The 15,970-nt window shown below is 47.7% G+C and overlaps 1 protein-coding gene across 5 annotated transcripts in view; it reads right to left on the bottom strand.

Annotated features, from left to right (window-relative positions):
* Positions 1–15,970, bottom strand: part of man2c1 (mannosidase, alpha, class 2C, member 1) — a 70,374-nt gene that overhangs the window by 9,192 nt on the left and 45,212 nt on the right. The window contains exons 16-24 of one of the 5 annotated variants that reach the window (XM_071405130.1): positions 14,118–14,309; positions 10,506–10,594; positions 10,288–10,382; positions 7,230–7,334; positions 4,260–4,403; positions 4,161–4,173; positions 1,986–2,129; positions 869–978; positions 5–84 (exon numbers count right to left, since the gene is read on the bottom strand). In XM_071405130.1, coding sequence (XP_071261231.1) covers positions 5–84; positions 869–978; positions 1,986–2,129; positions 4,161–4,173; positions 4,260–4,403; positions 7,230–7,334; positions 10,288–10,382; positions 10,506–10,594; positions 14,118–14,309 — 972 coding nt within the window. Of the gene's footprint in view, positions 1–4; positions 85–868; positions 979–1,985; positions 2,130–3,856; positions 3,870–3,988; positions 4,002–4,116; positions 4,130–4,160; positions 4,174–4,246; positions 4,404–7,229; positions 7,335–10,287; positions 10,383–10,505; positions 10,595–14,117; positions 14,310–15,970 lie in introns of all 5 variants that reach the window. The other 4 variants (XM_071405128.1, XM_071405131.1, XM_071405129.1 and 1 more) reach the window with 4 other exon arrangements.

The raw sequence follows: 15,970 nt of genomic DNA, 5'->3' as shown, positions 1-15,970 counted from the left end.
TCACCTGTGTGTGGCATGACAGCGTAGGTGAACTGATGACTGCCCATGTCAGCGTTGGCATCAGGAGCCTTAGGAGATCGCAGTCTTTTAAGAGGAAAAATACAAGAACAGTCTTAGGAAGGAGAGAAAGAATGTTATGTTAACTATGTTAGTAATACGTGGAACCCACTATCCTGGCGTTGACAGAATGTTGTGTTAACTATGTTAGTAATACGTGGAACCCACTATCCTGGCGTTGACAGAATGTTATGTTAACTATGTTAGTAATACGTGGAACCCACTATCCTGGCGTTGACAGAATGTTATGTTAACTATGTTAGTAATACGTGGAACCCACTATCCTGGCGTTGACAGAATGTTATGTTAACTATGTTAGTAATACGTGGAACCCACTATCCTGGCGTTGACAGAATGTTATGTTAACTATGTTAGTAATACGTGGAACCCACTATCCTGGCGTTGACAGGATGTTATGTTAACTATGTTAGTAATACGTGGAACCCACTATCCTGGCGTTGACAGAATGTTGTGTTAACTATGTTAGTAATACGTGGAACCCACTATCCTGGCGTTGACAGAATGTGATGTTAACTATGTTAGTAATACGTGGAACCCACTATCCTGGGGTTGAAAGAATGTGATGTTAACTATGTTAGTAATACGTGGAACCCACTATCCTGGCGTTGACAGAATGTGATGTTAACTATGTTAGTAATACGTGGAACCCACTATCCTGGCGTTGACAGAATGTGGTGTTAACTATGTTAGTAATACGTGGAACCCACTATCCTGGCGTTGAAAGCACCATGCTCTGCCAACTCAGCTACCCACTTCCAGTTTGTTAAACTGCAACATTTGTCCGACTCACAGAGACAGCGTCATGGTGTTCTGGTGAACAGAGTATCCATATTTACTGTCGTTCAGCAGAGACACTCCAAAGCCGTGCTCCGATAGGTCTGCCCATTTGTGGCCCCAAACCTATAGGAAGGAGCATTATCATATTGTATTAGGACCAGCAAAACAACAATGCTAAGGGGAGTTATGGGTTATTTGTGTCAGTCAGTAGAAGTAGGGAATTGTCTCTTGCCACTGCTTGCTCTTTTGGGGGACTAGGCTGGTTACTGTAAAGCTCTTTGGGGGACTAGGCTGGTTACTGTAAAACTCTTTGGGGGACTAGGCTGGTTACTGTAAAGCTCTTTGGGGGACTAGGCTGGTTACTGTAAAGTTCTTTGGGGGACTAGGCTGGTTACTGTAAAGTTCTTTGGGGGACTAGGCTGGTTACTGTAAAGCTCTTTGGGGGACTATGCTGGTTACTGTAAAGCCCTTTTGGGGACTAGGCTGGTTACTGTAAAGCTCTTTGGGGGACTAGGCTGGTTACTGTAAAGCTCTTTGGGGGACTAGGCTGGTTACTGTAAAGCTCTTTGGGGGACTAGGCTGGTTACTGTAAAGCTCTTTGGGGGACTAGGCTGGTTACTGTAAAGCTCTTTGGGGGACTAGGCTGGTTACTGTAAAGCTCTTTGGGGGACTAGGCTGGTTACTGTAAAGTTCTTTGGGGGACTAGGCTGGTTACTGTAAAGTTCTTTGGGGGACTATGCTGGTTACTGTAAAGCCCTTTTGGGGACTAGGCTGGTTACTGTAAAGCTCTTTGGGGGACTAGGCTGGTTACTGTAAAGTTCTTTGGGGGACTAGGCTGGTTACTGTAAAGCTCTTTGGGGGACTAGGCTGGTTACTGTAAAGTTCTTTGGGGGACTAGGCTGGTTACTGTAAAGCTCTTTGGGGGACTAGGCTGGTTACTGTAAAGTTCTTTGGGGGACTAGGCTGGTTACTGTAAAGCTCTTTGGGGGACTAGGCTGGTTACTGTAAAGTTCTTTGGGGGACTAGGCTGGTTACTGTAAAGCTCTTTGATGGACTAGGCTGTTTACTGTAAAGCACTTTGTGATAATTGTTGATTTTAAAAGGGCTGTATAAATCCATTTTATTGGTACCTCGAAGCGTGCCCAGTCCCAGCTCGTGTTCCTGTGTGTGGGTCTCTGCAGGTGTCCAAACTGGATCTCATAGGTGGCATTGGGGCTCCTCACCCTCACTGGGAACTCTACCTTCAGGAACTTATGGGACTCAAACCACTCCACCTGGAATAAACAACAGTATGGGACTGAAACCACCTGGAATAAACAACAGTGTGGGACTGAAACCACTCCACCTGGAATAAACAACATTATGGGACTGAAACCACCTGGAATAAACAACACTATGGGACTGAAACCACTCCACCTGGAATAAACAACATTATGGGACTGAAACCATTCCACCTGGAGTAAACAACATTATGGGACTGAAACCACTCCACCTGGAATAAACAACATTATGGGACTGAAACCACCTGGAATAAACAACATTATGAGACTGAAACCACTCCACCCGGAATAAACAATATTATGGGACTGAAACCACTCCACCTGGAATAAACAACATTATGAGACAGAAACCACTCCACCTGGAATAAACAACAATATGGGACTGAAACCATTCCACCTGGAATAAACAACATTATGAGACAGAAACCACTCCACCTGGAATAAACAACATTATGAGACAGAAACCACTCCACCTGGAATAAACAACAATATGGGACTGAAACCATTCCACCTGGAATAAACAACAATATGGGACTGAAACCATTCCACCTGGAATAAACAACATTATGGGACTGAAACCACTCCACCTGGAATAAACAACATTATGGGACTGAAACCACTCCACCTGGAATAAACAACATTATGAGACTGAAACCACTCCACCTGGAATAAACAACATTATGAGACTGAAACCACTCCACCTGGAATAAACAACAATATGGGACTGAAACCACTCCACCTGGAATAAACAACAATATGGGACTGAAACCACTCCACCTGGAATAAACAACATTATGGGACTGAAACCACTCCACCTGGAATAAACAACATTATGAGACTGAAACCACTCCACCTGGAATAAACAATGAACTGGGACTGAAACCACTCCACCTGGAATAAACAACAATATGGGACTGAAACCACTCCACCTGGAATAAACAACAACCTAATATGAGGACACATGGTGTCTACAGTACCTGAGTATTTAACCTGATATGAGGACACATGGTGTCTACAGTACCTGAGTATTTAACCTGATATGAGGACACATGGTGTCTATAGTACCTGAGTATTTAACCTGATATGAGGACACATTGTCTACAGTACCTGAGTATTTAACCTGATATGAGGACACATGGTGTCTATAGTACCTGAGTATTTAACCTGATATGAGGACACATGGTGTCTACAGTACCTGAGTATTAAACCTGATATGAGGACACATGGTGTCTACAGTACCTGAGTATTTAACCTGATATGAGGACACATGGTGTCTACAGTACCTGAGTATTTAACCTGATATGAGGACACATGGTGTCTACAGTACCTGAGTATTAAACCTGATATGAGGACACATGGTGTCTACAGTACCTGAGTATTTAACCTGATATGAGGACACATGGTGTCTATAGTACCTGAGTATTTAACCTGATATGAGGACACATGGTGTCTACAGTACCTGAGTATTTAACCTGATATGAGGACACATGGTGTCTACAGTACCTGAGTATTTAACCTGATATGAGGACACATGGTGTCTACAGTACCTGAGTATTTAACCTGATATGAGGACACATGGTGTCTATAGTACCTGAGTATTTAACCTGATATGAGGACACATTGTCTACAGTACCTGAGTATTTAACCTGATATGAGGACACATGGTGTCTATAGTACCTGAGTATTTAACCTGATATGAGGACACATGGTGTCTACAGTACCTGAGTATTAAACCTGATATGAGGACACATGGTGTCTACAGTACCTGAGTATTTAACCTGATATGAGGACACATGGTGTCTACAGTACCTGAGTATTAAACCTGATATGAGGACACATGGTGTCTACAGTACCTGAGTATTAAACCTGATATGAGGACACAGTGTCTACAGTACCTGAGTATTTAACCTGATATGAGGACACATGGTGTCTACAGTACCTGAGTATTGAACCTGATATGAGGACACAGTGTCTACAGTACCTGAGTATTAAACCTGATATGAGGACACATGGTGTCTACAGTACCTGAGTATTAAACCTGATATGAGGACACACAGTGTCTACAGTACCTGAGTATTGAACCTGATATGAGGACACAGTGTCTACAGTACCTGAGTATTTAACCTGATATGAGGACACATGGCATCCAGGATGATCTCCTGGGTGATGATGCTCTTATCACTGATCCTGAGAGTGAAGGTCACACTGCCTCTCAGTCCTCCTGGAGATGCTATCTGGACAGGAGACACCACCTCTACTACCGGTTTCCTATAGGAAGGTCAGAGGTCAGAGTTAGACCCCCTGGAGATGAGACCTGGACAGGAGACACCACCTCTACTACCGGCTTCCTATAGGAAGGTCAGAGGTCAGAGTTAGACCCCCTGGAGATGAGACCTGGACAGGAGACACCACCTCTACTACCGGCTTCCTATAGGGAGGTCAGAGTTAGACCTCCTGGAGATGAGACCTGGACAGGATGGACCACCTCTACTACCGGCTTCCTATAGGGAGGTCAGAGTTAGACCTCCTGGAGATGAGACCTGGACAGGATGGACCACCTCTACTACCGGCTTCCTATAGGGAGGTCAGAGTTAGACCTCCTGGAGATGAGACCTGGACAGGATGGACCACCTCTACTACCGGCTTCCTATAGGAAGGTCAGAGTTAGACCTCCTGGAGATGCTATCTGGACAGGACGGACCACCTCTACTACCGGCTTCCTATAGGAAGGTCAGAGGTCAGAGGTTAATCGTTAGGATTAGACCCTCTGGAGATGACACCTGGGCCGGACACTCCACTTCCACCGCAGGCTTCCAATAGAGGACACACGGGCACTGTGGTCTAACAGAGTAACTAACTACATATACTGGCCCTGTGGTCTAACAGAGTAACTAACTACATATACTGGCCCTGTGGTCTAACAGAGTAACTAACTACATATACTGGCCCTGTGGTCTAACAGAGTAACTAACTACATATACTGGCCCTGTGGTCTAACAGAGTAACTAACTACATATACTGGCCCTGTGGTCTAACAGAGTAACTAACTACATATACTGGCCCTGTGGTCTAACAGAGTAACTAACTACATATACTGGCCCTGTGGTCTAACAGAATAACTAACTACATATACTGGCCCTGTGGTCTAACAGAGTAACTAACTACATATACTGGCCCTGTGGTCTAACAGAGTAACTAACTACATATACTGGCCCTGTGGTCTAACAGAGTAACTAACTACATATACTGGCCCTGTGGTCTAACAGAGTAACTAACTACATATACTGGCCCTGTGGGCTAACAGAGTAACTAACTACATATACTGGCCCTGTGGTCTAACAGAGTAACTAACTACATATACTGGCCCTGTGGACTAACAGAGTAACTAACTACATATACTGGCCCTGTGGTCTAACAGAGTAACTAACTACATATACTGGCCCTGTGGCCTAACAGAGTAACTAACTACATATACTGGCCCTGTGGCCTAACAGAGTAACTAACTACATGTACTGGCCCTGTGGTCTAACAGAGTAACTAACTACATATACTGGCCTTGTGGTCTAACAGAGTAACTAACTACATATACTGGCCCTGTGGTCTAACAGAGTAACTAACTACATATACTGGCCCTGTGGTGTAACAGAGTAACTAACTACATATACTGGCCCTGTGGTCTAACAGAGTAACTAACTACATATACTGGCCTTGTGGTCTAACAGAGTAACTAACTACATATACTGGCCCTGTGGCCTAACAGAGTAACTAACTACATATACTGGCCCTGTGGTCTAACAGAGTAACTAACTACATATACTGGCCCTGTGGTCTAACAGAGTAACTAACTACATATACTGGCCCTGTGGTCTAACAGAGTAACTAACTACATATACCGGCCCTGTGGCCTAACAGAGTAACTAACTACATATACTGGCCCTGTGGTCTAACAGAGTAACTAACTACATATACTGGCCCTGTGGTCTAACAGAGTAACTAACTACATATACTGGCCCTGTGGTCTAACAGAGTAACTAACTACATATACTGGCCCTGTGGTCTAACAGAGTAACTAGCTACATATACTGGCCCTGTGGTCTAACAGAGTAACTAACTACATATACTGGCCCTGTGGTCTAACAGAGTAACTAACTACATATACTGGCCCTGTGGCCTAACAGATTAACTAACTACATATACTGGCCCTGTGGTCTAACAGAGTAACTAACTACATATACTGGCCATGTGGTCTAACAGAGTAACTAACTACATATACTGGCCCTGTGGTCTAACAGAGTAACTAACTACATATACTGGCCCTGTGGTCTAACAGAGTAACTAACTACATATACTGGCCCTGTGGTCTAACAGAGTAACTAACTACATATACTGGCCCTGTGGTCTAACAGAGTAACTAACTACATATACTGGCCCTGTGGTCTAACAGAGTAACTAACTACATATACTGGCCCTGTGGTCTAACAGAGTAACTAACTACATATACTGGCCCTGTGGTCTAACAGAGTAACTAACTACATATACTGGCCCTGTGGTCTAACAGAGTAACTAACTACATATACTGGCCCTGTGGTCTAACAGAGTAACTAACTACATATAGTGGCCCTGTGGTCTAACAGAGTAACTAACTACATATACTGGCCCTGTGGTCTAACAGAGTAACTAACTACATATACTGGCCCTGTGGCCTAACAGAGTAACTAACTACATATACTGGCCCTGTGGTCTAACAGAGTAACTAACTACATATACTGGCCCTGTGGTCTAACAGAGTAACTAACTACATATACTGGCCTTGTGGTCTAACAGAGTAACTAACTACATATACTGGCCCTGTGGTCTAACAGAGTAACTAACTACATATACTGGCCCTGTGGTCTAACAAAGTAACTAACTACATATACTGGCCCTGTGGCCTAACAGAGTAACTAGCTACATATACCTGAGTTCAGTAGGCTCCAAACTGCCTAAACAGGGAGGGATTATCTGAACTTGTCCAATAAGAGTGAGTCCTAATGAACACTGTTGTATCAGCCAGCCTGATAATAACAGGAAACAGGATGTTTTCTCTTCTCTCACCGTGTCTGTAGGTGGTAGTCCATCACGTCCCAGGCGTCCCAGTACAGAGGAACATCATCAAACATCACAAACTGGTTCCCACTGCATCCGTGAGATATCGCCTCTCTGGAACACACGCAGAGAAGAGAGAGAATGGTTTCATTCTCGCTGTGTGTGGTCTGTTCTGTATGCACGTACCTTCTTGGCCTTTTCACCCTGCATTGTTCTCAGGCTAAACCGGCCCTGGGATAGCTTAGCCTGTGTTCAAACAGGCATTTAGTAACCCTGGGCTAAGGATTCACACTGGTATGCCAAAGCCCTGGGCTAAGGATTCACACTGGTATGCCAAAGCCCTGGGCTAAGGATTCACACTGGTATGCCAAAGCCCTGGGATAAGGATTCACACTGGTATGCCAAAGCCCTGGGCTAAGGATTCACACTGGTATGCCAAAGCCCTGGGCTAAGGATTCACACTGGTATGCCAAAGCCCTGGGCTAAGGATTCACACTGGTATGCCAAAGCCCTGGGCTAAGGATTCACACTGGTATGCCAAAGCCCTGGGATAAGGATTCACACTGGTATGCCAAAGCCCTGGGCTAAGGATTCACACTGGTATGCCAAAGCCCTGGGATAAGGATTCACACTGGTATGCCAAAGCCCTGGGCTAAGGATTCACACTGGTATGCCAAAGCCCTGGGATAAGGATTCACACTGGTATGCCAAAGCCCTGGGCTAAGGATTCACACTGGTATGCCAAAGCCCTGGGCTAAGGATTCACACTGGTATGCCAAAGCCCTGGGATAAGGATTCACACTGGTATGCCAAAGCCCTGGGCTAAGGATTCACACTGGTATGCCAAAGCCCTGGGATAAGGATTCACACTGGTATGCCAAAGCCCTGGGATAAGGATTCACACTGGTATGCCAAAGCCCTGGGATAAGGATTCACACTGGTATGCCAAAGCCCTGGGCTAAGGATTCACACTGGTATGCCAAAGCCCTGGGCTAAGGATTCACACTGGTATGCCAAAGCCCTGGGATAAGGATTCACACTGGTATGCCAAAGCCCTGGGCTAAGGATTCACACTGGTATGCCAAAGCCCTGGGATAAGGATTCACACTGGTATGCCAAAGCCCTGGGATAAGGATTCACACTGGTATGCCAAAGCCCTGGGCTAAGGATTCACACTGGTATGCCAAAGCCCTGGGCTAAGGATTCACACTGGTATGCCAAAGCCCTGGGCTAAGGATTCACACTGGTATGCCAAAGCCCTGGGCTAAGGATTCACACTGGTATGCCAAAGCCCTGGGCTAAGGATTCACACTGGTATGCCAAAGCCCTGGGCTAAGGATTCACACTGGTATGCCAAAGCCCTGGGATAAGGATTCACACTGGTATGCCAAAGCCCTGGGCTAAGGATTCACACTGGTATGCCAAAGCCCTGGGCTAACAGACAAACACACATGTGACCAACATTCTATCTCTACAATATGTCCTCTTGGTTCTAGCCTAACATTTTGTTTCCAACAGTGATGGTTTGTATAAACCTTGGTGTCTAGCTGTCTGAAATGCGATCCTGTACAGAGAATGCTCTGCATGGACAGAGATACTTTACTTTTGAGGAGATGCGATACTCCATTGCCCATGCATTGTCAATGTCCTGCTCGGTGCATTCTGGGAGACTTTGGGACAAGCAGAGCTCTCCATCAAGGAGTGAATGGGAGTCAATTTGGCACTAGCATGAAGTAGCCGCAGGGCCGAGGAGGCTCTTAGCCGGCCGCAGGGCCGAGGAGGCTCTTAGCCGGCCGCAGGGCCGAGGAGGCTCTTAGCCGGCCGCAGGGCCGAGGAGGCTCTAGCCGGCCGCAGGGCCGAGGAGGCTCTTAGCCGCAGGGCAGAGGAGGCTCTTAGCCGCAGGGCCGAGGAGGCTCTTAGCCGCAGGGCAGAGGAGGCTCTTAGCCGCAGGGCAGAGGAGGCTCTTAGCCGCAGGGCCGAGGAGGCTCTTATCCACAGGGCCGAGGAGGCTCTTAGCCACAGGATGGAGGAGGCTCTTATCCACTCCACAGGGCTGAGGAGGCTCTTATCCACAGGGCTGAGGAGGCTCTTATCCACAGGGCTGAGGAGGCTCTTATCCACAGGGCTGAGGAGGCTCTTATCCACAGGGCTGAGGAGGCTCTTATCCACAGGGCTGAGGAGGCTCTTATCCACAGGGCTGAGGAGGCTCTTAGCCACAGGGCTGAGGAGGCTCTTATCCACAGGGCTGAGGAGGCTCTTAGCCACAGGGCCGAGGAGGCTCTTAGCCACAGGATGGAGGAGGCTCTTATCCACAGGGCTCAGGAGGCTCTTATCCACAGGGCTGAGGAGGCTCTTATCCACAGGGCTGAGGAGGCTCTTATCCACAGGGCTGAGGAGGCTCTTATCCACAGGGCTGAGGAGGCTCTTATCCACAGGGCTGAGGAGGCTCTTAGCCACAGGGCTGAGGAGGCTCTTAGCCACAGGGCTGAGGAGGCTCTTAGTCACAGGGCTGAGGAGGCTCTTATCCACAGGGCTGAGGAGGCTCTTATCCACAGGGCTGAGGAGGCTCTTAGCCACAGGGCTGAGGAGGCTCTTAGTCACAGGGCTGAGGAGGCTCTTAGTCACAGGGCCGAGGAGGCTCTTAGCCACAGGGCCGAGGAGGCTCTTAGTCACAGGGCTGAGGAGGCTCTTATCCACAGGGCTGAGGAGGCTCTTATCCACAGGGCTGAGGAGGCTCTTAGCCACAGGGCTGAGGAGGCTCTTATCCACAGGGCTGAGGAGGCTCTTAGCCACAGGGCTGAGGAGGCTCTTAGCCACAGGGCTGAGGAGGCTCTTATCCACAGGGCTGAGGAGGCTCTTAGCCACAGGGCTGAGGAGGCTCTTAGTCACAGGGCTGAGGAGGCTCTTAGTCACAGGGCTGAGGAGGCTCTTATCCACAGGGCCGAGGAGGCTCTTACCCACAGGGCCGAGGAGGCTCTTATCCACAGGGCTGAGGAGGCTCTTACCCACAGGGCTGAGGAGGCTCTTAGGTGCAGTGTGAACGCGCCTTCTGAGGATGGGATTTTACCTGTTAGTCTCGACCAGGTACAAGGAAGCCAGGCATCCATCCTTATTAACAACAGCTCGTAGTATCCCATTCTCCATGAGGACGGTACCGTCAGCCTATAGAACAACATTCAAACTAAGATTATCAACGGAAAGCGGCAAATAAAAGTGGCATTTTCAAATAATGAAATAAAGAACTATTCCCATGAATCAAATGAAATGTCCGAGCTATGTATTTACCTGAACTTTGACAGAGACCAGAGGGACAGGTTTGGTAGCAGTGGCATCACGAACCGAAACTACAGCAACACTGGGGACTGTCACCAGAGCTACAGAATAACACAGGAATAACACTAATGTTCACAACGGCAGACAGAGAGATGTGGACATCTTTATTTTTAACCTTTATTTAACGTGGCAAGTCAGTCAAGAACAAATTCTTATTTACAATGACTGCCTAGGAACATTGGGTTAACTGCCCGTTTAGGGGGCAGAACGACAGATTTTAACCTTGTCAGCTCAGGGATTCGATCTTGCAACCTTTCGGTTACTAGTCCAACGCTCTAACCACTAGGCTACCTGCCTCCTCTAACCACTAGGCTACCTGCCTCCTCTAACCACTAGGCTACCTGCCTCCTCTAACCACTAGGCTACCTGCCTCCTCTAACCACTAGGCTACCTGCCTCCTCTAACTACTAGGCTACCTGCCTCCTCTAACCACTAGGCTACCTGCCTCCTCTAACCACTAGGCTACCTGCCGCCCCTAACCACTAGGCTACCTGCCTCCTCTAACCACTAGGCTACCTGCCTCCTCTAACCACTAGGCTACCTGCCGCCCCTAACCACTAGGCTACCTGCCTCCTCTAACCACTAGGCTACCTGTCGCCTCTAACCACTAGGCTACCTGCCTCCTCTAACCACTAGGCTACCTGCCTCTAACCACTAGGCTACCTGCCTCCTCTAACCACTAGGCTACCTGCCTCCTCTAACCACTAGGCTACCTGCCGCCCCTAACCACTAGGCTACCTGCCTCCTCTAACCACTAGGCTACCTGCCTCCTCTAACCACTAGGCTACCTGCCGCCCCTAACCACTAGGCTACCTGCCTCCTCTAACCACTAGGCTACCTGTCGCCTCTAACCACTAGGCTACCTGCCTCCTCTAACCACTAGGCTACCTGCCTCTAACCACTAGGCTACCTGCCTCCTCTAACCACTAGGCTACCTGCCTCCTCTAACCACTAGGCTACCTGCCTCCTCTAACCACTAGGCTACCTGCCTCCTCTAACCACTAGGCTACCTGCCTCCTCTAACCACTAGGCTACCTGCCTCCTCTAACCACTAGGCTACCTGCCTCCTCTAACTACTAGGCTACCTGCCTCCTCTAACCACTAGGCTACCTGCCTCCTCTAACCACTAGGCTACCTGCCTCTAACCACTAGGCTACCTGCCGCCCCTAACCACTAGGCTACCTGCCTCCTCTAACCACTAGGCTACCTGCCTCCTCTAACCACTAGGCTACCTGCCGCCCCTAACCACTAGGCTACCTGCCGCCTCTAACCACTAGGCTACCTGTCGCCTCTAACCACTAGGCTACCTGCCTCCTCTAACCACTAGGCTACCTGCCTCCTCTAACCACTAGGCTACCTGCCTCCTCTAACCACTAGGCTACCTGCCTCCTCTAACCACTAGGCTACCTGCCTCCTCTAACCACTAGGCTACCTGCCTCCTCTAACCACTAGGCTACCTGCCTCCTCTAACCACTAGGCTACCTGCCTCCTCTAACCACTAGGCTACCTGCCTCCTCTAACCACTAGGCTACCGGCCTCCTCTAACCACTAGGCTACCTGCCTCCTCTAACCACGAGGCTACCTGCCTCCTCTAACCACGAGACTACCTACCACCTCTAACCACTAGGCTACCTGCCTCCTCTAACCACTAGGCTACCTGCCTCCTCTAACCACTAGGCTACCTGCCTCCTCTAACCACTAGGCTACCTGCCTCCTCTAACCACTAGGCTACCTGCCGCCCCTAACCACTAGGCTACCTGCCGCCCCTAACCACTAGGCTACCTGCCTCCTCTAACCACTAGGCTACCTGCCTCCTCTAACCACTAGGCTACCTGCCGCCCCTAACCACTAGGCTACCTGCCGCCTCTAACCACTAGGCTACCTGTCGCCTCTAACCACTAGGCTACCTGCCTCCTCTAACCACTAGGCTACCTGCCTCCTCTAACCACTAGGCTACCTGCCTCCTCTAACCACTAGGCTACCTGCCTCCTCTAACCACTAGGCTACCTGCCTCCTCTAACCACTAGGCTACCTGCCTCCTCTAACCACTAGGCTACCTGCCTCCTCTAACCACTAGGCTACCTGCCTCCTCTAACCACTAGGCTACCGGCCTCCTCTAACCACTAGGCTACCTGCCTCCTCTAACCACTAGGCTACCTGCCTCCTCTAACCACGAGACTACCTACCACCTCTAACCACTAGGCTACCTGCCTCCTCTAACCACTAGGCTACCTGCCTCCTCTAACCACTAGGCTACCTGCCTCCTCTAACCACTAGGCTACCTGCCTCCTCTAACCACTAGGCTACCTGCCTCCTCTAACCACTAGGCTACCTGCCTCCTCTAACCACTAGGCTACCTGCCTCCTCTAACCACTAGGCTACCTGCCTCCTCTAACTACTAGGCTACCTGCCTCCTCTAACCACTAGGCTACCTGCCTCCTCTAACCACTAGGCTACCTGCCGCCCCTAACCACTAGGCTACCTGCCTCCTCTAACCACTAGGCTACCTGCCTCCTCTAACCACTAGGCTACCTGCCGCCCCTAACCACTAGGCTACCTGCCGCCCCTAACCACTAGGCTACCTGCCTCCCCTAACCACTAGGCTACCTGCCGCCTCTAACCACTAGGCTACCTGTCGCCTCTAACCACTAGGCTACCTGCCTCCTCTAACCACTAGGCTACCTGCCTCCTCTAACCACTAGGCTACCTGCCTCCTCTAACCACTAGGCTACCTGCCTCCTCTAACCACTAGGCTACCTGCCTCCTCTAACCACTAGGCTACCTGCCTCCTCTAACCACTAGGCTACCTGCCTCCTCTAACCACTAGGCTACCGGCCTCCTCTAACCACTAGGCTACCTGCCTCCTCTAACCACTAGGCTACCTGCCTCCTCTAACCACTAGGCTACCTGCCTCCTCTAACCACTAGGCTACCTGCCGCCCCTAACCACTAGGCTACCTGCCTCCCCTAACCACTAGGCTACCTGCCTCCTCTAACCACTAGGCTACCTGCCGCCCCTAACCACTAGGCTACCTGCCGCCCCTAACCACTAGGCTACCTGCCGCCCCTAACCACTAGGCTACCTGCCTCCTCTAACCACTAGGCTACCTGCCTCCCCTAACCACTAGGCTACCTGCCTCCTCTAACCACTAGGCTACCTGCCTCCTCTAACCACTAGGCTACCTGCCTCCTCTAACCACTAGGCTACCTGCCGCCCCTAACCACTAGGCTACCTGCCTCCTCTAACCACTAGGCTACCTGCCTCCTCTAACCACTAGGCTACCTGCCTCCTCTAACCACTAGGCTACCTGCCTCCTCTAACCACTAGGCTACCTGCCTCCTCTAACCACTAGGCTACCTGCCGCCCCTAACCACTAGGCTACCTGCCGCCCTAACCACTAGGCTACCTGCCGCCCCATCTGACATGCAGGGACATGAAACAGGTCAAACGGTTTAACTATGCATCACCTCTAAATAACATACACGTTGAATTGTGAAAGAACAAAACCATTGTAACTGCATCAATGATCAGTGAGTATTCACACTATATAGTCAGCTACAGTACCTAGGCATGGTTGTTGATGATCGGGAGCGCCCCCTGTCAGTGGGAGAACCTCGGTGCGTTCCCAGGGCAGCGTGTTGAGGACAGCAATGGAAGTAGCTGTACTGTCAGAGTCTCCTGTCTGGGTCAAGGTCCCTTTAGACCCCAGGGCCTCACAGGAGACACGCAGCAGTCTGGTCCCCATGGTACGGATGTCTGAGAGTCACGAGGACACAGGAATTGGGGTTCACACTCCACATGGAATGGTTTAAGTTTGTGACTTTTTCTCAAAACAAAGACTGTCTGCTATTGTCATTATGGTCTTTTTCCTATACCTTGATAATACACAGCTGTTATATACCCTGATAATATACAGCTGTTATATACCATGATAATATACAGCTGTTATATACCCTGATAATACACAGCTGTTATATACCCTGATAATATACAGCTGTTATATACCATGATAATATACAGCTGTTATATACCCTGATAATATACAGCTGTTATATACCTTGATAATATACAGCTGTTATATACCTTGATAATATACAGCTGTTATATACCCTGATAATATACAGCTGTTATATACCCTGATAATATACAGCTGTTATATACCTTGATAATATACAGCTGTTATATACCATGATAATATACAGCTGTTATATACCCTGATAATATACAGCTGTTATATACCATGACCATATACAGCTGTTATATACCCTGATAATATACAGCTGTTATATACCCTGATAATATACAGCTGTTATATACCCTGATAATACACAGCTGTTATATACCATGATAATACACAGCTGTTATATACCCTGATAATATACAGCTGTTATATACCCTGATAATATACAGCTGTTATATACCCTGATAATACACAGCTGTTATATACCATGATAATATACAGCTGTTATATACCCTGATAATATACAGCTGTTATATACCCTGATAATACACAGCTGTTATATACCCTGATAATATACAGCTGTTATATACCATGACCATATACAGCTGTTATATACCCTGATAATATACAGCTGTTATATACCTTGATAATATACAGTTGTTATATACCCTGATAATATACAGCTGTTATATACCCTGATAATACACAGCTGTTATATACCCTGATAATATACAGCTGTTATATACCCTGATAATATACAGCTGTTATATACCCTGATAATATACAGCTGTTATATACCATGACCATATACAGCTGTTATATACCCTGATAATATACAGCTGTTATATACCATGATAATATACAGCTGTTATATACCCTGATAATATACAGCTGTTATATACCTTGATAATATACAGCTGTTATATACCCTGATAATACACAGCTGTTATATACCATGATAATATACAGCTGTTATATACCCTGATAATATACAGCTGTTATATACCTTGATAATATACAGCTGTTATATACCCTGATAATATACAGCTGTTATATACCCTGATAATATACAGCTGTTATATACCTTGACAATATACAGCTGTTATATACCATGATAATATACAGCTGTTATATACCTTGATAATATACAGCTGTTATATACTGTTCCTTGATAATATCGTATTGCTGTTATATACCTTGTTACGTTCCCCAGTTTCTGTGTTGTGGGTTTGTGTATATGCATGTGTGTATTTCAGGAAATGGCTTCCTGAAGACCAAAGCAGCAGTTTGGAGCGCAGATCCCGCCCTCTCGTTAGAGGATACAGCCGTCGGCAATTACAAACTCCTTCTGCAGCTGGATGAAAGCCAGTGTTCCTTTGTTAGGAGACAGCTTCTTTGTGTGTCCTGTGTTTTGTTGTTGGTCTGTATAATTGTTGTAAAGGATTTTATAGCCGGT

The sequence above is a fragment of the Salvelinus alpinus genome, chromosome 6 (genome assembly GCF_045679555.1).
Source record: "Salvelinus alpinus chromosome 6, SLU_Salpinus.1, whole genome shotgun sequence".
In the NCBI taxonomy this organism is placed as follows: Eukaryota; Metazoa; Chordata; class Actinopteri; order Salmoniformes; family Salmonidae; genus Salvelinus; species Salvelinus alpinus.
Note: the sequence above shows the minus strand (reverse complement) of the source record. Positions and strands in the feature narration are given on the sequence as shown.